Source organism: Bos grunniens, chromosome 9 (assembly GCF_055505025.1).
Source record: "Bos grunniens cultivar Pamir isolate PY7600 chromosome 9, Bosgru_T2T1.0, whole genome shotgun sequence".
Lineage (NCBI taxonomy): Eukaryota > Metazoa > Chordata > Mammalia > Artiodactyla > Bovidae > Bos > Bos grunniens.
In genome coordinates this window covers 34,360,682-34,384,641 of record NC_141173.1, presented here as the reverse complement: position 1 = coordinate 34,384,641, position 23,960 = coordinate 34,360,682, and the positions used below count along the sequence as shown (strand labels likewise).

General features: G+C 39.7%; 1 protein-coding gene and 1 long non-coding RNA gene across 11 annotated transcripts in view; one reads left to right on the top strand and one right to left on the bottom strand.

The window, feature by feature from the left end:
• The window catches only part of LOC147365775 (uncharacterized), a 38,446-nt gene extending 22,453 nt beyond the window's left edge, over positions 1-15,993 (top strand). Inside the window, exon 2 of the long non-coding RNA XR_015132742.1 lies at positions 15,872-15,993. This is a non-coding gene — a long non-coding RNA (uncharacterized LOC147365775). The remainder of the gene's footprint in view (positions 1-15,871) is intronic.
• The window catches only part of ROS1 (ROS proto-oncogene 1, receptor tyrosine kinase), a 129,751-nt gene that overhangs the window by 8,052 nt on the left and 97,739 nt on the right, over positions 1-23,960 (bottom strand). For all 10 annotated transcript variants that reach the window (XM_086317161.1, XM_086317154.1, XM_086317155.1 and 7 more), the window contains 8 exons: positions 23,667-23,750; positions 19,835-19,967; positions 18,390-18,552; positions 17,031-17,095; positions 15,966-16,095; positions 9,491-9,588; positions 9,072-9,275; positions 7,533-7,667 (listed from right to left, as the gene is read on the bottom strand). In XM_086317161.1, the coding sequence (XP_086173287.1) occupies positions 7,533-7,667; positions 9,072-9,275; positions 9,491-9,588; positions 15,966-16,095; positions 17,031-17,095; positions 18,390-18,552; positions 19,835-19,967; positions 23,667-23,750 (1,012 nt within the window). The remainder of the gene's footprint in view (positions 1-7,532; positions 7,668-9,071; positions 9,276-9,490; positions 9,589-15,965; positions 16,096-17,030; positions 17,096-18,389; positions 18,553-19,834; positions 19,968-23,666; positions 23,751-23,960) is intronic.

Here is a 23,960-nt window from a genome sequence, read left to right as displayed (position 1 = left end):
TTTAATTTGTTGTTGTTGTTTAGTTGCTCAGTCGAGTCTGACTCTTTTGCAACCCCACAGACTGTGGCCCACCAGGCGCCTCTGTCCGTAGGATTTCCCAGGCAAGAATACATTTCCTTCTCCAGGGGATCTTCCTGACTCAGGAGTCAAACCCATGTCTCCTGTACTGCAGGTGGATTCTTTAACCGCTGAGCCACGGGTCAGGAAGATAACAGTTGCAGACAATATAACTACCTTTATTAGAAAACATCTTCCTTCTGAAAGGCCAACATTTAACAGTTATTAATCAAATAAATAGATAGATAAATATATGGTTAGAAAATGTTTACCGAACCAATAAGAAAACCAACAGCTAAATTATTGAAGAAGCTGAGATTAAATTTTACATTTATACATTGATATCTGAAACAAAATCTAAGATGTACTCCAAGCCACACAGATATTTAGTGGCAGAACCAGAAGCAGAAATCAGATCCAGTTCTTCAGTGCCAGGTTAAATAAGATGCTCAGTTCCCCTAGCCATAAATAGCTGGTTGTTTAATATTATCTTTTCCTTAATGATTGTCTAAGACATGTCCGTGCAGAACTCTCAATGAGTGTTCATTCATTCATTCATCAAAGATCTGTTGGACACATTATATACGAGCAGGATATCAAGAGCAAGTGATATGGCAGTGTGGCTCCTGTCCTCATATGATATATAAAGCACATATAAGAGGGTGGCAAAATTTACCCACTACAACTCACAGGAACAGGGGGAAAACGTAGCTCTTTTGATAGCTTTGTAACTGATTCGCAAAGCCTCACCCAGCAGAAGAAAATTAACTTCATTTAGAACAATGCCAGTTATGAACTAGTCTGTTCTGAAAACCACCCTTTTTGGGTAATCCTTGGTCTTTTATGGCTAATAACTTGCTGTCTCTTATCTTCAGGCCATTCCTACTCCCTCTGTCTTCCTCTCCAAGGTGGTGTCAGGATTTGCATGAGCTGTACTGGCCCCGTGAAGGATGCTTTGGGCCCCACTGTGCCCTCCAGGCCTTCTCTAGTCTCAGAGTGGAATGATGAGGAATTCCGTAAGGAGCGACTGGTCTGGTCCTTCCTGCAGGCATCGACTGCTATCTGCAATCCATGATCTCTTTCCCTGCTCTTTTGGTCCTTCTCACGGAACTGGTCCTCCCGTTTCTCTCTCTAGCTGCAGGCCTCTCTGAGACTGCATCACATCCTACATCTGCTGACAAGGCTCAGGGAACCCTTTCCTGTTTCTGCTGCATGCCTACAGGATGCTCCCTAGCCAAAGTTCTAGCTTTCAACAAAATGTTCACTTTACACAGGGAAACAAAGGAGGCTTGGGAGCAAAAGCTACATGTTCTCTTTCTGGACATGGAGTCCATCCTATTCAGGATGCTGAGTGTCCCTGTCAACGCAGGGGGTCCGTCAGGGATCTCCTTGCCATCCTGCCAGACTGGGAGGAGTAGGCAGTTGCTCCCCGTGTTTGGTGTCACCTCATCTAACTGAAGCCTACAGAGGTTTCAGGACCTAAATATCCAACATCTTCACCCTCTTATCTTGTCAAGGTTTCTTCTTCCTACCCTTGTCCAGGGCTTAGAAGGAGTGGAGTTTCTCTTCTTCTTGTTTGTTAGATTATATAGAATTATAGGTTTAGTAGCTCAAAGTTGCCATTTAGCAAACTAACAAGGAGCTAAAGGATTCTACATAAGCCTCTCTCTGCTCTAAGCATCGTTTCCAAGTCTGCTGACTCACTAAAAAGGTCAAGTGCCTGCTCTCCTCTTTCACTCTCTGGAGCTAGAAGGGTGACCGGGGGCAGAGAGAGAAAGGCTAATAAAGAAACATAAACTGGGAAGTATTTAAAAATTTTAGTACTACCATATCAACAGATAAATATATAATTAAAACTTATAAGTTCTAAAAATGGTACTGCTGCTGCTGCTAAGTCGCTTCAGTCATGTCCGACTTCTGTGCGAGAAAACAAATGTGAACACTAATTAGAGATGGAACATTTTCGGTAAGTTGCTTATAGAAGAACTTCTGCGGAGGTGGCGTTTAAGCCAATGAACTCTGTAGAAAAATAAGATGCTAGCCATGGGAACTGGGTGGGGATGAAAGTCAGGGAACACACTAGAAGAGGCAAAAGCATGTGTAAATTCCTAACTTTGGAAAGAACTTGGCACATTTTAGAATGTGAAGGACAGCCAGTATAGCTGTAGAGCAGTCACTGAGGGGGAGAGTATAAGAGATGAGGCCGGAGAGGAAGGCGAGATCACAAAAGTCAAAGATCAGCCTAGGCGCTAGATTTTATGCAACACAATGGAAGCTGTCAAAGATTTTTAAGGGAACATGATCTTTACATTTTTAAAGGATGACTCTAGCTGATATATATAGAGAATTGACTGTAGAGGGGCAAGTTGGAAGCAAGGAAGTTATTCGAGAAGACTAGGTGGAAAACCCCATGGATGGAGGAGCCTGGTAGGCTGCAGTCCATGGGGTCACGAAGAGTCGGACATGACTGAGCGACTTCACTTTCACTTTTCACTTTCATGCATTGGAGAAGGAAATGGCAACCCACTCCAGTGTTCTTGCCTGGAGAATCCCAGGGATGAGGGAGCCTGGTCGGCTGCCGTCTATGGGGTCGCACAGAGTCAGACACAGCTGAAGTGACTTAGCAGCAGCAGCAGCAGGTGAGAGACGATGGTAGTTTGGACTAAAGCAATGACAATGGAGTGAAAATATATTCAATCTCTAGGTGACAATGACCCAGAAACCATCATAGGTATTGATTGAATAGTAATATCTGTATGTGGCACAAAAATTCCACTTCTATCTCTTTTATTTCTTGACAAGCACCTCATGTCAGTGTTAATATCAGAGTATTATAGAGAAACCTAATATTGATCTTTTTCAGTATTGATCTGATGAATTTTCATTTATATTACAATTTACATTCTGGATATAGAGTACTGAGCATGGCTGTATTTTTATAGATTAGAATCATCACTAAGAACCTAATCCTTTACATATTGCTTTATAATCTTTGGCATTTAGCAACAGGAATGAAACAAATAACTCAAAGAAGGACAATTCGACTCGGAAATAATATCATGTGACTGATACCCCGATCATGGAATTTAAACCAATTTTAAAATAGAAACTTAATGACAAACCTAAGGGTGGACTTCTAAGGTGGTGCTACCAGTAAAGAATCCACCTGCCAATGTAGGAGGCGCAAGAGATGCAGGTTCGATTCCTGAGTCAGGAAGGTTCTATGGAGTCGGAAATGACACCTCCAGTATTCTTGCCTGGAAAATTCCATGGACTGGTGGGCTACAGTCTGTGGGGCCACAGAGGGTTGGACACAACTGAGTGACCAGCACACAGGTGAAAGGAGAAAGTAAAGTGTAACTTGCCACAAGAAACCTAACCTCTTCTAAAAACAAAGTTGTAATTTTGAGATATTATCAAAGGATACGTGGAATCTCTCAAGACTTGTCATATTTCAATTATGAAGTTTTACTTTATTTATAATACACTTCATTCTACAAAGTATTCAAGACACTTAACGAAGATGATATAGTGAGAAGGAAGGAGGAAAAGGAAGGAGGGAGAGAGGAGAGAAAGCACCCAGACAATTGCCCCTTCTCCACTCTGCACCTCACCCACTCCCACTTTCCTGCAAAAGTTTAATTTATGTAAGTTATCTAAGCAGATATTCCTAATTTTTCATCTATGGAGGCTTTAATTTACATTATTCTTCTTAACTCTCTAATGGCAAAAACAAGTGACCTGATAAATATATAACACCTTTCTCTCCCACTGTCCAGGGTCAAATGAGTACTGACTGCCCTAGATTAAGAAAAGAGGCACGCTCTATAAAGCAATAGTCATTTAAAAGTAAAGAGCACAACTTGTTCAGGCTTCCCAGGCGGTGCAGTGGTAAAGAACCTGCCTGCCAAAGGAGGAGACACGAGAGACGTGGGTTCGATCCCTGGGTCGGGAAGATCCCCTGGAGAAGGAAATGGCAACCCACTCCAGTATTCTTGCCTGGGAAATCCTATAGACCAAGGAGCAGGGCAGGTTACAGTCCATGGGGTCGCAAAGAGTCAGACACAACTGAGCACACATACAACTTGTGCTCTTAAACAATATTAAAATGGCAATGGAATAAATGACTAGGCTTTTAAATATTATCAAACCCCCAAAATGCATTTCTTGCATCTTGTAAATTAACAACTATTTCTTTGGTATAGGGGTCTTTCCTTACAAAAAGGGGTCTTTCCTTACTTGTCGCAATTCAGTATCATGCATTAAATACTTTTACCAAATTATAGTTACAAATATTCAATCATATTAGTCTAAATAAAGTGACAGGTCCTTCAATTTTGTTAAAATTTACCTGGGATGGTTCTACCTCTGAACAGATACTCTGATACTTGAAATATCTCATTTAGCTAAGTGTTTCAGTTCAAATTCTTCCATTCACCATACCAACCCTTTTACTCCTCTTTGCTTCAATTTCTTCCAAAATAGCACAAAACTCATTAACCATGTTCATTATTAGTTTTTATGAGTTAAGTTCTTGGATTCATAAAGCAATTGAAATTTAACAGATGAAAACTCCATGGCATCTTTCAGAATTAAGGGCAGGTTAATTAATAGGCATTTAAGCAAATCATATAAAATTCAGATTTGAAAAACTCCCTTACTCACTATATGCACTCCTGGAAAGATGCAATTAATATCCAGATATATATATTCTTGGGCTTCCCTGGTGGTTCAGATGGTAAAGAATCTGCCTGCAATGCAAGAGACCCAGATTCGATCCCTGGGTCAGGAAGATCCCCTGGAGAAGGAAAAGGCCACCCAGTCCAGTACTCTTGCCTGGAGAATTCCATGGACAGAGGAGCCTGGCAGGCTACAGTCCATGGGGTCCCAAAGAATCAGACATGACAGAGCAACTAACACTTACACATATTCTTACAGGGTAAAAATAAGATGGTGAGGCTCCATGTTCTCTATTTTGACCTCCTGCATTGGAGAAACTCTCCGGTAATTTCAGTTTCCCTGTGATACCTGTGGCCGAGAACCCCAAAGAGCTCTCACTTGATGTAGATTGCCCTTTGATCCCATTTATTCCTGAGAGTGTTAAGGTTGTTGTGCAAACTAAAAGCTGAAGAGAACACTGAGGACTGGGCTTTGCACCATACGTCCCAGACTATGGAAAGAAGGGCGGGAATGCTCTGAACTTTCACATTCCATTAATAGCTAAGCACAGCGTAGCCATCTATGGGCTCACCTGACCCAGAGTGCATCCAGGTGCTGAGTATTTAAGCAGTGAATAGAAGGTGCAGACCGGCTCAGCGCAGACTTTCAACCCTCTAAGCTGGGCCTGTGATCTCAGAGAAAGGCTTCAAATAAAAATCAGTTTCCTCTGTACTCTAAGGAGAGTAGTTAATCTTTATCATGACAACTTAAGGCCGTGGCCAGATGAATGGCATCACTGAGAGCTCCATTTCCTTAGCAGGGCTTGTCTCCCTAGTCGGCCATGGATCGTTAACCCTTCCTGGGGATCTGAAGCAGGCGGCCTTTGGAGGGTGTAGAGCATTGTTTGCTTTTTAATTACTGATGTTCAAATGAACTTCAAAAGCAGCAATGGAAATTTTGGCTTCAAGGAAACTATACTTTCATAAAATTAGAGCAATAATATATCCAAATGAATAATTACTCAAGATAAAATCATATAGAACATTATCTTTTTTCACTTGTAATGAGGAATATTTTTCTAGAACTTTTCTAGCACTCCTTCTTCCTCCTCCTTCTAGTTAAATTTCTGGATACCTTTGGAGAGGGCAAAGTTCAACATAACTGCATTTTTCTTCCTTACAATAGGACAATTAATTATCTACCTTCTTCCTCCCCAAACAGAATAAATGAACACATTAATCAAAATGTATAATTCAGTGATTCCTAGAGTGCCTATCAAAAAAAGAAATGCATAATTATGATGAGATACATTACTCCCTAGAGGGGATATGCCAAATAGATATGCCAAATAGAATTCTAACAGCACAAGGAAAATTTTGTGCAACTAAAATTTGGGGGAAATCTTCTGAGTATTCAATAGATGTATAAGAGGTACAAAACAGTGATTAGTTTGCTAACCACTTGATACAAATGTATTTCATACTTAGGAATGCTAGGTTGTTTTTTTTTCCTCTCAAGCCCTAGACTAACTTTTTAAAAATTTTATATAAATTTCTTACCCCTAACTTACAGAAGTTTTTCCATCTGCCCCAAAAGGATCATGAATCATATTTTTAGGCACTGCCACCAAACTCGTTCAGATATGTGTATAACTGATCCTTCTGTAAATATCCCCGAGGCTATAAAAGCTAAATCAGAAACAGACAGTGATTCCAATCTTCTTCAAGCTGGAAGATTTAAATAATACAAAAACATTCACCCACAGAACATCCAACCAAGGTGCCCAGTTCTTAATCATCTTTTGGCTCCAGTCTGAATAATCCTCTAAATAACACAGCATGGTCAAGGCCGTGCAGCCATGGTGTGTATCCGCATACTGCTAATTCCTTTTGCACTTGTCTGTACCGCACAGTTTAGCACTTTATTACATGTTGGCTTCTTATCCAACTGCTCCATGTGTGTGTCTGTCCTTTCAAAATACATTTGGAGATGCTGAAGAGCCGTGGCTCTGGTTGAAACACTTCTGTATTCCACACAATCTGTAGCATGGTGTAGTACATACAACAGAGGAGTTTATACTTGTTGATTCTATGTTCTTTCAGAAACATCATGGGTAAGACACCTTTTAGAAAAAGTATCAAGACTTCCTATTTCTGCTAAAAGGTTGTTCACAAGAGGGTAGATTAGTACACAGCAAAATAACCTGGTGTATTTTCCCTTTATAATTAGATCAAAATCACCAACTGTTCCAAGGATCACAAATCTATTAGAATTCAGGAGCTGCCAGGACCAATTTGATAGAATCTCTAACACTTACTCTATGTTAAGTTCATAAATAGATAACAACCTATATAGGTTGTTATATATTTTTAGTAGTAGTATATCCCAATATCAGCTTTATTAACAAAAGCAATTCAGCTTTTAAACAATATACTCCTATTTAAGAGAACCTTTAAATATGCAGGTTAAGATGTTAGTCAAATCAGATGTTCCAAAATAAAATGAGTATGTATGTGATACACACACAAACACACAAAGCACTTTTGTTTACTTATTAGAATTCACTTAACCAAGAGTAAACATATTGTTGTTCTAGATTTTGCTTCTGAAGTAAAGTATTATGTGTGTATATATATATAAATAAAAAGATATCATCATATATTTAATGAGTTAAATGTCACAATTTACATTTTAAATAGGATATACAAATATATGAACTCCAGTTTTTATTTAAAAATACCATACCAATGAAGCATAAGAATGCATGTACATGTGTTTTTGTTTTTGAGATGCTTATGGGAACATAATTAACTTACAGATCATCAGGACAATTTCTTGGTGGCTCCAGTCTCCCCCCTGTTTGCACATAGTTTAAAACATCAAGGTTGGAATGAGCTGGGTAAGGTTGATGACCAAGAGTTAAAATTTCCCAAATCAGAATTCCAAAAGACCTAAGGATATTAAACAGTTTGCTTTAATTATACTTATTACAAACATCATGTTTACAGTAGTTTTTCCAACATAATTATTCCTGGGGCTATCAAGAGTCTACTTTGTGATTGGCATTATTGGCCCCATAAAAGGCAAATGGGGGACTTAAAAGCAAGTCAACCTCAAGAAAAAGTAGAACAAGCAACTGCCTACTACCAACACTTCAAAGGTGATAGGAAGGCTTAGTAGGGGCACACACACACACCCACACACACACACCCCCACACCCACACACACACACTCTGCTCCTCCTCCCTGGCTGAACCTGCACGGCAGACCTCCATTACCTATGGCTTTCATAGCTTCATTATGTAAACACACTAGGGGTGAGCAAGAAAGCGTTTCATCTCCTTGAGTTTGAGTGCTAGCAAAAGTGGAGAGGGAAGGCATGAATAAAAACTGGCAAACCAAGGGCCAACTTTATCTTATTCCTGATTTTGCAGAGGTCCAGTCTAGCTTAAAAGTTATTAGAGGGCTTCCGTGGTGAAAAGTCTGTCTGCCGATACAAGGGTTTAATTTGCAATGCAAACCCATGCAATGCAAGGATTTGCATGGGTTTAATTCCTGGTCCAGAAAGATTCCACATGCCTCAGGGTAACTAAGCCCGTGTGCCACAACTACTGAGTCTGTGACACCCTTGAGTCCGGGAGCCACAACTCCTGAGCCCGAGAGCCCTACAGCCTGTGTTCCGCAACAGGAGAAACCACGGCAACGAGAAGCCCGCATACCACAGTTAGGTAGCAGCCCCCATTCCAGTAGCCCCCACTCACCATATCTAGAGAAAAACCCAAGCATTAACAAAGACCCAGCATAGCCAAATAAATAAATAAATAAAATCAGTTTTTAAGTTACTGGATACATCTTTACATTTTGAGCAGCTCTAATCAAAAGTTTGGAGTCAACAAGCAAAAATGAGGGGTTCTATTCAAATAATAAAGAGCTGTCCAAACCTCCCTCATGTCCTAATCTTTTTGAGATCTATGATTGAAATTCTGCTTATAAATTAATGACCAAACATCCCCAAATAGTAGGCATTTGGACACAAACTTGGACATTAATTCATAGGTGCCAATTCCTATTAGTCATAGCCTCTACATTTTTGAAGAGTAGTAAGATAGCTGAAGTAAACAGATCTCTTGAACACACACCAGTAAGCTAACGGATCAAAAAGAATTGGTATAAACCGCTGAGACCCAGGAATAGCCCCTTCTTACCCTCTAGCTTTCACTTTAGCTTAAGGAAAATCACTCAACCTCTATGGTCTTGTGTTTTCTCACATACGAAACAAGATGACCTTTTAAGGTCCCTTCTGGCTCTGATATTTGATGGTGCTGCCCACGTTTCCCTGTGCCCTGTAAGCTCACCATACATCAGACTGAGTAGTGAAGATTCCATCCATCAAACTTTCTGGAGCCATCCACCGAACAGGGAGCAGACCGTCTCCTCTCTTCCTATAGTAATCGTTTTTATAGATGTCCCTCGCGAGTCCAAAGTCCCCAATTTTCACTATCCGTGATGGACTGGTATAGTCTTTCATGGAGACAAGGCAATTCCGAGCTGCCAGATCCCTAGAGCAGAAGCTATATTTAATAATAATAATAACAGTGAAGTTCCAGAGATCAGACAAGCAACACTAGTAGGTCTGCAGAGAAGAGAGATTTTAGTAGAAAGTATTGCTATCTTGAAGGAATGAAAATGTTCATTATCTTGTAAGTTTCACCCAAACTAAGGTGATTATTGTGTCAATATTCATAAGAACCCGGTATCCAGAAAGTCACTATACCTGTGAATGAAGTGCATCTGCTCCAAGTAGACGCAGCCTTTCGAAATCTCTACACACAGGTCCACAAGGTCAACCAAGGTGAGTAAAGGACCATGAAACTGCAGGAAACAAAAGAAAAATTATAGGCACTTTTCCAGTTTGCACTATATGTAAACATGGCTGGGCTTCCCGGGTGGCACTAGTGGTAAAGAACCCTCCTGCCAGTGCCGGAGACAGGTTTAAGAGACACAGGTTGATCCCTGGGTCAGGAAGATCCCCTGGAAGAGGTCATGGCAACCCACTCCAGTATTCTTGCCTGGAGAATCCCATGAACAGAGGAGCCTGGGGGGTCCATAGGATCGCAAAGAGTTGGACACTACTGAAGCGACTTAGCATTCACACATTCATATGACTGCATATATATGATGTTTTAAAGGAATTTCTAGCTACAGTTAAGGAATTCAAACAGAGGAAAAGAGCTATATTTATAGGCTTTCCACCAAAATATACATAAATAAGACTATGTTTAATAAGCTAAGGCAATGTAGAATCTTCATCGGAAAGCTCTTAGGGTGTTAGTCAAATGGACTATGCTAAAACCCATTTCTGCTACTTACAAGTTGTGTGAACTTGCTTACAGGGCTTAATGCACTAAACAACTTTCTCATGTATAAAATGGGAACAATAAGACTGATTGTGCTGGATCTGAGATGAGATATGTAATCTGGTGAGACATACTAGGAACTTAATAAACAGTAGCTGCTCTCATAAGTAGTAATTATGATAGTTTAATTATTGGCCCAATGTCACACAATAATGTCCATCATGAGAATGGGCTTGTTCTCCAGATAAGCCGCATAGAAACTGTGAGCAATCCTCTGTTTCAAGGTCACAGATTACTCCTCTCATCTAGGAGAACCAGCACAAATGCATAGTTGAGCCTGTACTAGCTGCAATGATTTCTACATGAAAAAAGCCAGTTGGAGTTTTTATTAGGACCATATGGAAAAAATTCAAAGTCCCTTCCTGGAGGCTATATTCATATGTCTGTTCCTTACTATTTCCCTGAAATTACCCTATTTCAAGCCTTTATCATCCCTATCTGACGCTTCCCAAACTTCCCATGTCTCCAGCCCCCTGTGCTTTAATTAGCTTACTTTGTTGTGACCCACTGCCTGCAGAATCTACTAGAGACCCCTGAGCACAGCCTCCGTGGAAGCCCCAGGCTGCACCAGCCTTTCCTCATATCTATTTATTTTCCATAGATTCTCCTCCCACAATCTGTGCTTCGGTCACACTGGGCCATTTGCAGCTCCTTATACCTGCTCTGCATTTCTCAACCTCTGTACATTATTCCTGCTCTCATTTCTGGAAGGCCTTCCCTATGCTTGATTTCCATCAACATCCTTCACTGAGCATCTCAAAGGATTCACAACCTTGAAATCCCTTGATTCCTCATAGACGGGTGCTCTTAAATATTGTTCCCTCTGCCGCCTCTGATAAGCTCATGTCTTGTCCCCAGAGTAGGAAGAATCCTGATGATCTGGGACTCAGTATTGCCATGATCCCACTCAACCACACCTACATCTTATAACTCGACCTGATTTTACTCCCAAGAATCTGTCTGTGCAGCCCCTTCATGGTCTACCACATGCCTGTCTCACAGCCTTGTGTCTGAGTCCTGCTGGGTGTCCTCTCAGGTTCACTGGCTCCTCGACGAACAGAACTGCTTTACTCCTGGCAAAACCTACTCTACTCTTGAAGACATTCTTCCCAGAGAATCCTCCTCCTGAATGACAGTCTGATGGCTGGTGCCTTGTTCTCTGCTGACAGATTTTCAGATGCTCCTTGCCTGCCTGGATCTCTAACTATAACTTACACCTATTAGTCCCTCTGACAACCTACTGGGACACCTCATCACCCCATGTCAGGCCTCTTTAACTCCAGATGCTACCCTGGGCATCTGTCTTCTCCTGCCAACTCTCCAGATGTATCGAATCTCTATCTCAGTCTATCGCTAGTCAAAGCCTTTTATAACTCATACGGGTGTAGCTTCAGAAACTGTTCTCTCGCACCTTGGTAGTGTCCCAAACAGAAGACCTCCATCATGCACCCTTCTTGCATCTTCCCAGTAGGTGACATCTCTCTCTCTTATCTGAGCTTCAGCAGCATATTCTCTACTCCATTCTAATAAACCTTCTACCTTATATTCTACCTTAAATGAGTTATTCACATGTGACTTACCCACCCTACCATACTGGCGAGGTCCTTGAAAGCAACTGCCACATCCCCCACTGCTGTATTAAATGAAATAAATATGCAGCAGAAATTTCATGAATTGAATCGTATCTGGCTATGGATTTGTATTATAGATACAAATAATAGATTTGTATCTATAGAGCTTTTTTTGATAGAGCTTTTTTTTTTCTTTTTTCACTCTTTTTTTTTTTCACTTTTTCTATCTTAGTACATTTTAGAATGTTAGTTCTATCTTAGAACGTCAACGTTAAAAGGAGCTGAGAAAGTTTTGGATTCAATATTCCATTTTACAGATGCAGAAACTGAGTGTCCTGAAAATGAAGGACTAGCCTAAGGTTTATAAACCCAGTTGCAGTCAATCCTTAGGCATTCAACTCAACAAAACAGTCTCAGAGCAGGGATGGGGAGAAGGATGCTTGTGCAAATCTAGAAAGGTGCCTCTGAGTACCCTCTGTGAAGAGATGGCTGGCCCCACATGAACTTAGGCTGGTGAGAGCTTAGAGCCTATAGTGCTCTGCTGCGGACCCCAGACCTTAATTCTAGCACTGAGCACCTAAGGGCATCCTGTCCTATAGGGTCCTGCAAGGGAGACAAGCATGGAAGCTGCCTGGGTAGCCAGCAGGAAAGACAACAGAAGGACTAACGTGCACTTGAAAACCGATCATCAGAGCCACTAGGACACTTGTGCTGAATAGGATTCATTAGAGAAAAGCAGCGCTGTGAGTTCCTTCAGCCCATCTTCATTGTCTCTTCTCTCTCCAACAAAAAACTAAACGAAGAAATCTACCAAGAAACTTTCTTATTAACGTCTCTTCCCAAACCTTACTAAAGTGACCTTGTAAAGGGAATATTATAATCTCATGAGGATGAACAGATGAGAATAGATAGAGCACGAGCCAACGTTTTGGAGGAAGGAAAGCAGATGGAGGCATGGTCATTTAGCAGAGCCCATAGAAATGAAAGCTAGCTGCCTGCAGAGAAGAAGGCAAGAATTAAGAGATTTATTTTTTTTACTATGCTGCTACTAAGTCGCTTCAGTCGTGTCCGACTCTATGTGACCCCATAGACGGCAGCCCACAGGGCTCCCCCGTCCCTGGGATTCTCCAGGCAAGAACACTGGAGTGGGTTGCCATTTCCTTCTCCAATGCATGAAAGTGAAAAGTGAAAGTGAAGTCGCTCAGTTATGTCCGACTCTCACGACCCCATGGACTGCAGCCTACCAGGCTCCTCCATCCATGGGACTCTCCAGGCAAGAGTACTGGAATGGGGTGCCATTGCCTTCTCTGTTTTTTCACTATAGAACCCTATAAGTACTCTGGAATTGAAGGCAGTAAGTATCTCTGAATGCAGGGGTGAGGAGTAGGGTGAAGAGCAGGGTGAATACTTAAAAGCTTGTCTATGAGCTAACTAGAGCCCCTCACTGCATCAGGAGGCTTTCCTCTGCAAACCGCACCCCCACCCCACACACACACATACACACAGAACCAAAACAATTCCAGGTTCAAAGATACCAGTCATGCTGAGGCTCTGTGCTGAAAATGGAGAAGGGAATTAAACAAGCATCCTCATTCCGAGCCTTCAGACCCCTCAGCTCTCTTCCCTGCTTTGACTCTCTGAACTGAGGCTCATGCATTTATTGCCCAAGCAGGAGACCAGCAGACTCCTCTCTGGGGGAAACTAGCCAGGGAAGACATCCAGATGCTGTCATTAGGGGACCCCAACAGAACAGCAGGGTCCCACCTGACAACAAAAGGAAGCTGCTTGGACACATAGGCTCCAATCAGCTTCTTAGGGCTCACTATTAAATATGCAGACCGGCCACAAATTACCACACATTTGAGAAAAGCTTCTCACATTACAAACAGATCCCAGAACAAAGAGGCAAAAAGGAAGTCAAGACAATGTAGGAAGCAAATTAACACTTTAAAAAAAACACTATAATTAGTATCCTAGGAAATATAAAAGAAGATTTTGCATGTATGGAAAAATCAGAATACTATTTTAAGAGGCAGTCAAAATATAAGAATGAGTCTGTGTAAAATTAAATTTTTAAATTCTATTTCAAAGCTGAGGAAATATACCAGAATTGAGAGCAAAGATGCAGAGTAGAAAATAGGAGAAAATAGTTAATAAAAAGATAAAACAAAGATGACTATTATCCAAATAATGGGATTTTTAGAACAAATAAATAAAGAAAACAGAGTTAGTTGCCAAAGAAATGATATGAAAAAATCCCAGAACTGAAAGGCATGATTTTCCAGGCTGAGCATCCAGATGAGTAAAAAGTACCACAGATAAGGAGAAGTTCCTAAAATTTTCCAAAGAGAAGGGCAAAAAAGCAGGTCACTGATCATTTGTCCAGGAATCAGAATGGCATAAAAGGTTTTAAAGACAGTTGTAGAAGCTAGAAAACAAAGACAAAGAGGATTTAGTTTTGAGGAAAGGGGATTCTCAACCTAGAACACAGCAAATCATTAATCCAGTGTGAGGGAATGAAAAAGAACATTTCCTCAAAGTGGAAAAAAAAAGGAGATTTTTGCCTCTTGTGCTTTCTCTTTTCTAAAACAGAATAAAATCGTGGAATTGAGGAAATAAGGGCCCAACATGGAAATTACCAGGGTAAACGTGAAGGAAACCCCTAGATAACAGCACTGTAGAGACCAGAAGACAAAGTGCCCATATCAACTCCATGAGGGAAGTGTCCAGGGGAAAAATTGTGAGGAGCTGGATTATCTGATACATTTAACCATGTTGAGAAAGGATTACAGTTCTGCCAGAAAGTCTAGGTATATAGAAAGCTAAGCAAATGGGGGGAAAGAGGCATTTATTAAACTACTCGAGAAAAATCACAATCATAGTATTTGAGTATCTTAGCAAATAATAATTAAATAGGCATAGCAATGTAAACCTGCAACGGTGATTTATCTGCAAATTGGGGTGACTGTCAAAGAATGGGGAAAATGAAGTTTTTCTATGTGTAGAGATGATGGGGCTGGGCTGGTACATGACTACTTTTAGTCAAGAGTAGTAGTCATGACTACTCTTAGGTTAAATCTTCGCCTCTCATGGTAGACAGTCAATAGATTTCCCCCAAGGCTGAAAACTCACTGTGTACCATATACGCAGAGCACTTAGGAACGCAGAGGTAAACACCAGAAGGAATGAGCAGACACCTATTTTTCACCATAAACCTTGTCATATAGTTCAGTTTTTTACGCATATAATGTGTACTTTGCTGGGTTTCTCTAGTGGCTCAGACGGTAAAGAATCTGCCTGCAATGCAGGAGACCTGGGTTCGATCCCTGAGTTGGGAAGATCCCCTGGAGATGGTAATGGCTACCCACTCCAGTATTTCTGCCTGGAGAATCCCATGGACAGAGGAGCCTGGCAGGCTACAGTCCATAGGGTGGCAAGAGTCGGACACAACTGAAGCAACTTAGCACGCATGCATGCACATGTACTTTGATAGAAATAAAAAACAGAATTTTTAAAACTACAGATTTAAATTTTAGTTACTTGTTTTGTCTCAGGTGTTTCTCATCTGAGACCTAAAGCAAATTCCATAGGAGCTGAGACACCACCCCTGCCCCCAAGCCTGATTCAACACGCAGGCCACAGGATTTCCAGCGACCACCTGTGCAGGGTGCTGCTCTCGGCCCGGGGGAGACGGGGACGATGCACTGGGGCTGCGTGTTGTAAGAGGAACCCCAGAGCAGACAGGACCTCTTAGCATGATGGTAGGAAAAGAGAAAGTAAGGAGCTGGATGGGGGGCATGAAGGAGGATGCATGACATCAAGAGATCTGTTTTTGAGATGCCTGTGAAAATCCATACGGAAAATGTCAGCTGGGGAGGAACGTATAACCTAGTACTTGGTAAAGAAATGAGGGCTGGAAATTTCAATTTGTGACATAAAGGCAGGTAAATTAACTACAGAGAAACTCCACACAGTCTCTGTTCTTGAGAGAACACGATTCTGGCAGCATGGTGGTGGTGGGGAACCTATTTTTCCATTAGATACTAAAAACAGGCTCAATCAGCCAGAAAAGGCCAGACATTAGCCCAGGGTTCTAGTTTGAGTAATCCAACATGAAGTAAATACAAGAATTTTTCTGATGAAAGTCGTCTAAATTTCTACCATCAGGCAAAACTGCAGTCTATTGAATTTAAAAGAAGATTAAGAGGAACTTAAAGGTCATCTGCATTACCAAACCAATAGTGTGGACCCCACTTCCTACCGGCGTCATCCGGGCTTTACGCAAATAGGTAAGAAGGTCTCCTCCTTCCATCAGTTCCAGGATAATGTACTGGGGTTCGTTCAGCAGACAAACTCCAAGCTGCTTCAGAATGTTGGGATGATTAAACTTGCTAAAAGGTGGAAACAGACAGGCAGGTTGACATGTCAGCGACAGAAGTCTTGTGAAGGCCTTTGCGAAACAGCAAATCTTTATCTCTGATTTCCTTTCAACCCCTGATTTTTTTTCTCCCTCTAATAAATGAAAGCCTCCTTTTCATGCCTGCCTTACAGAGGTAATATTGCAACCCCTAGTGGCCAAGGCATGTGCATAGAATAGGGATAGTTTCAGAAGAAGTGGCATTTATATCAAGTATTTTATGTTTGGGGGAAAAAAAAGTAACTTTAACTAATACCTTTCTTCAAAAGACATTTTAAAAAACACTACATTTTTGATCATGACAAATATGAAATAATTCTCTCCCTTTTAGAGAAACAATTCAGACACACAGTTTTGGCTACAATTGTTTTCTCAAGAGGTCAAAGCAAATAAGCCCCAGTCAAATGGTCAGAACCGACAACCTGGGACCCTGTCGACCACCACCTCAGGGTTATTAAAATGTACCTGAGTCATTTTCATTACTATTAACTAACTCTAACTTGAAGACAAGTTTACCAAGACCAAGGATATTTTCACTGATGTCACCGTGCTTAAGAGAACTCTCCCTTAGTTGGTCTACTTGACTTATGATTACACATTTAGAAGAACATAAGCATATTTAAAGCTTATCAGCCTCAGAAATCCCTTGCAAAACATGCTTCTTATTGGAGGTAAAAGAAAAGACCTATTGTCTAAGGACTGCCTGTGCCCAGACTCAGAGAATCTATCATAAAAATCTATTCTACAGAATACTTGTCACTCCAGACATACTTCCTTTTAAATTTCAGCCATGCTTATTTTGAACATAATCTGTTATGTCAGCTGATTTTGAAAGTTAAAAATCCACGAATCATATGTAAAAGCTTCCTACCCATACCAAGGGAAAATTGTTTCAGAACTGCCTAATACCTCATCAGATGTGCTTCCTTCAGGAATTCAATCTTCTCCTGGTCTGTGGAGCCCTTCTTCAAAGTCTGCATAACATAAAACAAGGCAGGAATCAGTATAGCAGACATTTCTGTGAGCTAAGTAGGTTAATGGAGACAACCTTTGTTTTGTATCTTAAAAAACTATGTTCTCCAATTCCCCAGCCTTTCTTGCAAGCAAGGTGGTCATATGACTCAGTCCTGATCAATGAAATGTAAGGGGTAAATTGTTGAGGAGGTGTGTGGAAATTTTTTACTTTCCTGAACATATACATCTCACACTATCCTTCCCCCTTTCCATATCCTGAATGAAGATGTGATGCTTGATTCTTTGGCAGCCATCTTGGAACCATGAGGCACCACTCACGTACAAAGTCGAGAGAATTTCAGATATAGTAGCTCTGGCTTGACACAGCACTATACCAAAGCCAGAAGTCATCTTGTTATGTAAGAAAAAGAAACACTTGTTTAAACCACTTGAGATTAAAGTATGTTAAAATGCTATCAACTGGAAATGGAGAGAGTTTTGCAACTTCTCTGACAATTTCTCAAAGCAATAAATTCTTAACAAACAATAATCAGGATAATACTCAATTACATAAAAGATACGTCATCTGTTGATCAAAAGAAAGTTTAACAAAAATACAAGAGTATATCCAGTGCTTCCTTTTAACTGCATCAAATACACTATGATGAATAATTTTGTAGTACAGGGGTCAGCAAACTACAACCTGTGGACCAATTCTAGACTATCATCTATTTTTGTATAGTTATAATCTGAAAATAGGTGTTTCATTTTTATTTTTCTAGTTTTATTGAGGTATAATTAACTTGTTACATTTTGAAATGGTTGAAAAAAGTTATAAAAAAATAAGAGGACTGCATAACACATGAAAATCATGTGAAATGAAAATTTCCATTTTTATAAATAAAGTTTTACTGGAACACAACCACAGCCATTCATTCACATATTGACTGTGGCTGATTTCACACTGCAGTGCCAGAGCTGCATAGCCAGAACTGACACCATCTGGCTAGCAAGTCCAAAATATTTACCATCTGCTCTAGCACCAAGCACTGCAGTTATCTTAGAGTATATTTGAAGGGGAAAACTCTCTGCTGGTCTTAGCGAATTAGTAACCTCAGATGTAACTGTTAATAACAGAACTTATGCAGGAAATGGAAAAAGCACTGTGATTTCTGTAGCCATGGATAGGCTTCTACCTTCTCCTAGTCATCTTTTCAGTCAAGATCACTCCTTTTTTCTCATTGTTATATTTAAAATAAGTCCCTGTCAATAATGCAGACATAACAAGCCGAGGAGTTAAAAGAGCCACATTACCTTCACAGCTACTTTGGTTTCTCCACTTCCAACGCCTAAGATGTCTACCGCTGTCCCTTCATACACTTCTCCAAAGGCCCCGCTTCCCAGCAAGAGACGCAGAGTCAGTTTTCCCCGAGGGAAGGCAGGAAGACTTTCAATCTCCTCTTGGGTCGGAAGAGTACTGGAAAATAACGTTATTTTTGGTCTCCCAAAATGCATACGGTTTATAAGTGGATGTGGGTGTTAGTGTTTGAGAATAAAAAAGGAGGAGAAAGGGAAGAGAAATCTCATGGCTTGGCAACACTGTAGTGCCTTCAGTGTGACATGGTGTTGTGTCTACATTCCTATTCCAGTCCTATTCCACCTTCTAGAATATTCCTTCTGTCTTCTGAAACCCAGACAGAGTAGATTACTTTACTTCTAGGCAGCTTCCTTTTGATAACATGCCTGTGAGTTCATTGCCTCAAAATTTTTCACTGTAGTTTGTTTTGTTAAAATTATCAGCTCGTATTTTCTTCAGGTCACCTATTTGTATAAAAAGCTATTGCAAATGAGTAATAAATACAGCTGGGCTCATGAGCTCAAAGCTTTTACTTTACTTCATACACCTAATCTCTCATGTAATACAAAATTTACTATGATCGCAACATCATTTCTTGTCCATCAGATTAACTTTTAGAAAGTCAAGTTTCTCACTTGGAATATTATGAGCAGGAGAAAATTCATCAGCATTAAAAATGCTTTGAGCTTTTAAAAGAGAATCTTGAAAATCAGATACACTGCATATTTTCTCAAGGAAAAGCCATCTCTGAAAAGCATATTTAAGTCACCTCTGTGTCTACTCCAAGTCCTGTGTTCTTATGTCTTTAAATAAATTTCTAGAAACAAGGCCTATGACTATATACAATCCTTTTTGCATGGAGCATAATATAGTGTCTGTCTTTTAAATGAGACACTTAAATATTGTCTTAAATTATGATGACAATGGAAGTTAAAACCTCATATATTTTAGAGAAGTTTTGTAGACAATCACCATACAATTTCTGAAAACAGAAAAAAATTGACTTAATAGCACACACAAGAGAATCCGTCTCTTCTTATTGAATCAACCATATTACCATCTACTCCCTTCCACGTAGTATTTATCTCTTTGTTTTACTTATTTTTAAATTATGTGCTAAAACACTAGGAAACATTTGATTTTTGTTCATGCTTCTTAGGATAGGATAACAACATAATTTGCCATCCATCCCAGGTCACATTTGAGAATGAAAGGGGATGTTATTTTTGAATATGCCAGAAAAATGAGCATAAACCAGGACAGTCCTGGGCAACGTGGCACTCATGAACACTCTTTTTAGAGTAGCCCACAATAGGATCACAGAGTCCAACACGACTGAAGCGCCCTAGCACGCACACACTCTTCATCTAGGTGTCCCGTAATGCCAGCACAGGTTACATACTGTATCGCATAGCAGGCGTTTGCCAGCCCCACTCCAGTGGCCAGGCTTCGAAGTTCAGCCAATTCTTTGTCTTCGTTTATGAGAACCGTCAGCCCTTCCTTGGGAGTGCTTTGATTCTTTAATCTATGCCAGACTATCAAGAAAAAAAAGCATAATTTACCAAATGAAATATTGCTTTCTTTTTCTTTAGAAAAGGCTGCTAACAATACATTTTTAAAGTTTATACTGAACAACATTATTGATAGAATAACCAAATTTGATTGAAAAAAATAGGCCCATAATAGAAAAACTAACTAAATCCAGGTAAAAAGTCATATGAAAATGTATAATTTATACCACATCACATTTTATCTCACTTCTCAGTGTAAATCTTAATATATTTCCAATTGCTGTTATAAACACGTGGAAGTATCTTACTATCAGAACTTATTTCACAAAATCACTCATAGTCTAGAATCAAAATAAACCAAAGCAAATCTGCATTATAATTGTTAGTGAACAAATTCATTTTTGAATCCAGATACATCCAGGTTATTCTCCTCAGCAGACCTAAAGGATGCTTTCTATATAATGGCATGCTTTATTTTAAAATGCAGAGTACAGAGTGTATATTCATTGTTTTTCATAATACACATACTCACGTATATAGAAAGATTATTAGAATGAAATCTACCAAGTATTAGCAATGGTCCTCCCTAGGTGTGGAATCATGGGTGATTTGTATTGTTTTCTTCATACAACAGGCAAATATTATTTTTATAACCATAAAACATGTTATATTTTTCAAAGATTAAAATACATATGTCATTAAGATTGCCCATCTATACTAGAATATTGACACAAAAGTTGAAAACAGTAAGGATGCTTTGCAAGATGATGCTTAAAATTTGAACTTTATTCCACAGTAGCTTCTGTACCCAACAGGTGAGAGTTTTACGCAAGTGAAATTTCATCTGAGGGACCACACGGGAAAAGATCTTAAGTACTTATGCTAATATAATTTTTTTAAACCTGAAATGCTCTTACCACCCATCTTTCATTTTTAAAGACCCAGCTCAAGACTCCATATCCTCAGGGATGCTGTCCAAGACCTCTGCAACCTCTGTTGATATCTCATCTCTGAACTTATAAGACCAACTGTGGCTCTCAGTCAGCATGGCTGTGTCACTGTCTTCTACATTCCATTTACTCCTTCCTTTTATTGCTGTTTAACACATCTGTCTTATTTTACTTTCTGCACAGGATATGTCTTGAAAGTGAAAGTGAAACTCACTCAGTCATGTACAACTCTTTGTGACCCCATGGACTATACAGTCCACAGAATTCTCCAGGCCAGAATACTGGAGTGGGTAGCCTTTCCCTTCTCCAGGGGATCTTCCCAACCCAGGATCGAACCCAGGTCTCCCTGGGTTCTTTACCACCCAGGTAGATTCTTTACCAGCTGAGCCACAAGGGAAACCAATATGTCTTACCTCCCCCATTAAACGACAAGCTCCTGAGGTCAGCAATTATACTTTTTAATTTATTTTTAATTGGAGGATATTTGCTTTATAATGTTGTGCTGGTTTCTGCCATTCAACAACATGAATCAGCCATAAATATACATATATCCCCCGCTTCTTGAACTTTCCTCCCACTCCCCATCACACTCCTCTAGGTTATCACAGAGCACCATTACAGCTTATTTTCCTTTGCTCCCAGTGTAAGGCTCATGTTGCACAGTAGATATAACCACTCACCAAAGAGTAGGCTGTTGATGCTTATTTTAAAATCTTTGTTTCAATTTTGTATTTATAAGTATGACTGATGAGAACCCTCAGCACAATTCAAATTTTTAAACAATTGGTATTTTCATTATTTGAATAACTCAATCTTTCCTCATGCACTCACACAATTCTACCAGTAAAACCACATGCACTATTACTAAAAGCAAAAGAACCAGATTAGCTTAGCTCTACTCAAAAATGCATGAGTTCCACGTAGAATAAAGACCTTTAAGTCCTGAGAAAGTCAGATATCCATGAAGTGTCTTGAAAGCACAATAGGTTGTCTGAAATTATCTCATGTTCATCCACTAGAGTCATGAGTTTAGACAATGATGTACAAGTAGGCAGGCAAAGGTCAGATGAAGGATCCTTCACATAATACTCCTTCCCAGTAGGAAAGCAGACAAATAGTCAAGCCTATATGCCAACTGCCAAATATACTACAGTCATATGCATAATTCTGGAGGGGCTGGCTTAGTGGCACAAACATCAGCTGTGCAGTACTTAGACTCCCTGGAACCACAGGTTAAAATCCTGGCAGGGTCAGATGAAATTTTTAGCTTTCCAAGTTAGCTGAAGGAATCATATATTCCATATATTGTTTGCTGTGGAATGTTTGAAAAGAAATCTCAATTCAAGTTTCAACATGCTAATAGCTATGACTCTAATCAGTTTGGGGAAATAATACAGATTTAGGACATGGAGTGAAATATTAACTTTCTTTATCCTGAGAGTTCAACTTTATGTTTGTAACTTTTCCTTAAACTTTTCCCTATTTATTAAAAAAAAAAAAAAAGAAGAAGAAGTCCCAATTTCCTGACTATATGCTTGAGTGTTGGTTTCTGGTAAATATCATGTCTTTTTTGTAATGCTTCAGCATGTCAGAGGCTCATATGTTAATGACAGAGTGACTGTGTATCTTATAATCCAAATCAGGACATTTTAGGAGACTGAAAGAAAGTAGTAGTAATGACTATAATGGAATGATGGGGATAAAGCAGGATGTATAATCAACTATGATAACCTGAGAGTGAAAGTCTCTCGGTCATGTCCGACTCTTTGTGACCCCATGGACTATATAGTCCATGGAATTCTCCAGGCCAGAATACTGGATAGCATTTTCCTTCTACAGGGGATCTTCCCAACCCAGGGATCAAACCCAGGTCTCTTGCATTGCAGGCGGATTCTTTACCAGCTGAGCCACAGGGGAAGCCCAAGAATACTAGAGTGAGTAGCCTATCCCTTCTCCAGCAGATCTTCCCAACCCACGAATCGAACCAGGGTCTCCTGCATTGCAGGCAGATTCTTTACCAAATGAGCTACCAGGGGAACCTGATGTATGATAACCTGATAGGTCTAATGTTTAATCACCTTTTGGGGGCTTGTCCCTGTATTTTCTCATTATTAAATGTTTAAATAAAGACTTTTAAGACTAACGTATTAGTATAAAATTAGTGATGAGAAATAGCTAGCTTTCTATCAATCTAGCCAAACTGCTCTACTTTCCTGGTTATTTACAAATGAGCAGAGATTTGAAACAAATAGACCAGACATCCAAAAGTGAGAGTGAATGCTACAAGCCAGAAATGGATCTTCTGCAAGAGGCCCTGTTCATTTTAAACTGGGCTGTCTGCTTGGAGACCCAGACTATCCTGAACAAGGGTATCACTGGTCTCCCTTTAATCCTCCACTTTTTTTATACCCAGAGTTATTTTTCTTTTACTTTTTTCAAACTATAAGTTACAAACACTTGTTATATAGCCAATCTGTAATACTGTTTTAAAAAAGGCTAGAAGTTGGTGCCTTAGCAAGTGGTTTTACCTAAAGAATACTGTGAAGTATAAATATGGATATATTTTTCATAAAATGGTTACCCCAGATTAGAAAAAAAAATTCACAGGGTTTAGTGGTTATTGAAGCATAGCCAAAGGTAACATTGTGAATTTCATGAATCTATTTCATGTAGAAAGTTAATCAGATATAAATTAAACTCAGATAAATCAATTAATACGATCAAGTAAGCAGTTTATTACCTATTGATGTATTTTTAAATCTATTATACTTACCAAAGATTAATGGGATTGTAATAACCAGAAATATTCCAATTATAATAGTAAGTATAAAGCTTGTTTCTGGTATCCAAAAACCATCTAATAAAATAAATGAGAAAAAGAACATAATTCAAAGAGTTAAACTCGACTGTCTCAGTATTATGCCAGAATATGCCAAAGTTAGCCCCTACTGAATTTTTGCAAGCCAATAGTTAAACCATCAGTAGCTTGAAATCATCCATGGAGAGAGTATATTTACACTGTGAGTAATCAAAGTCAAGGGTTTTTTTCTCTTTTTTCATTTCCAGT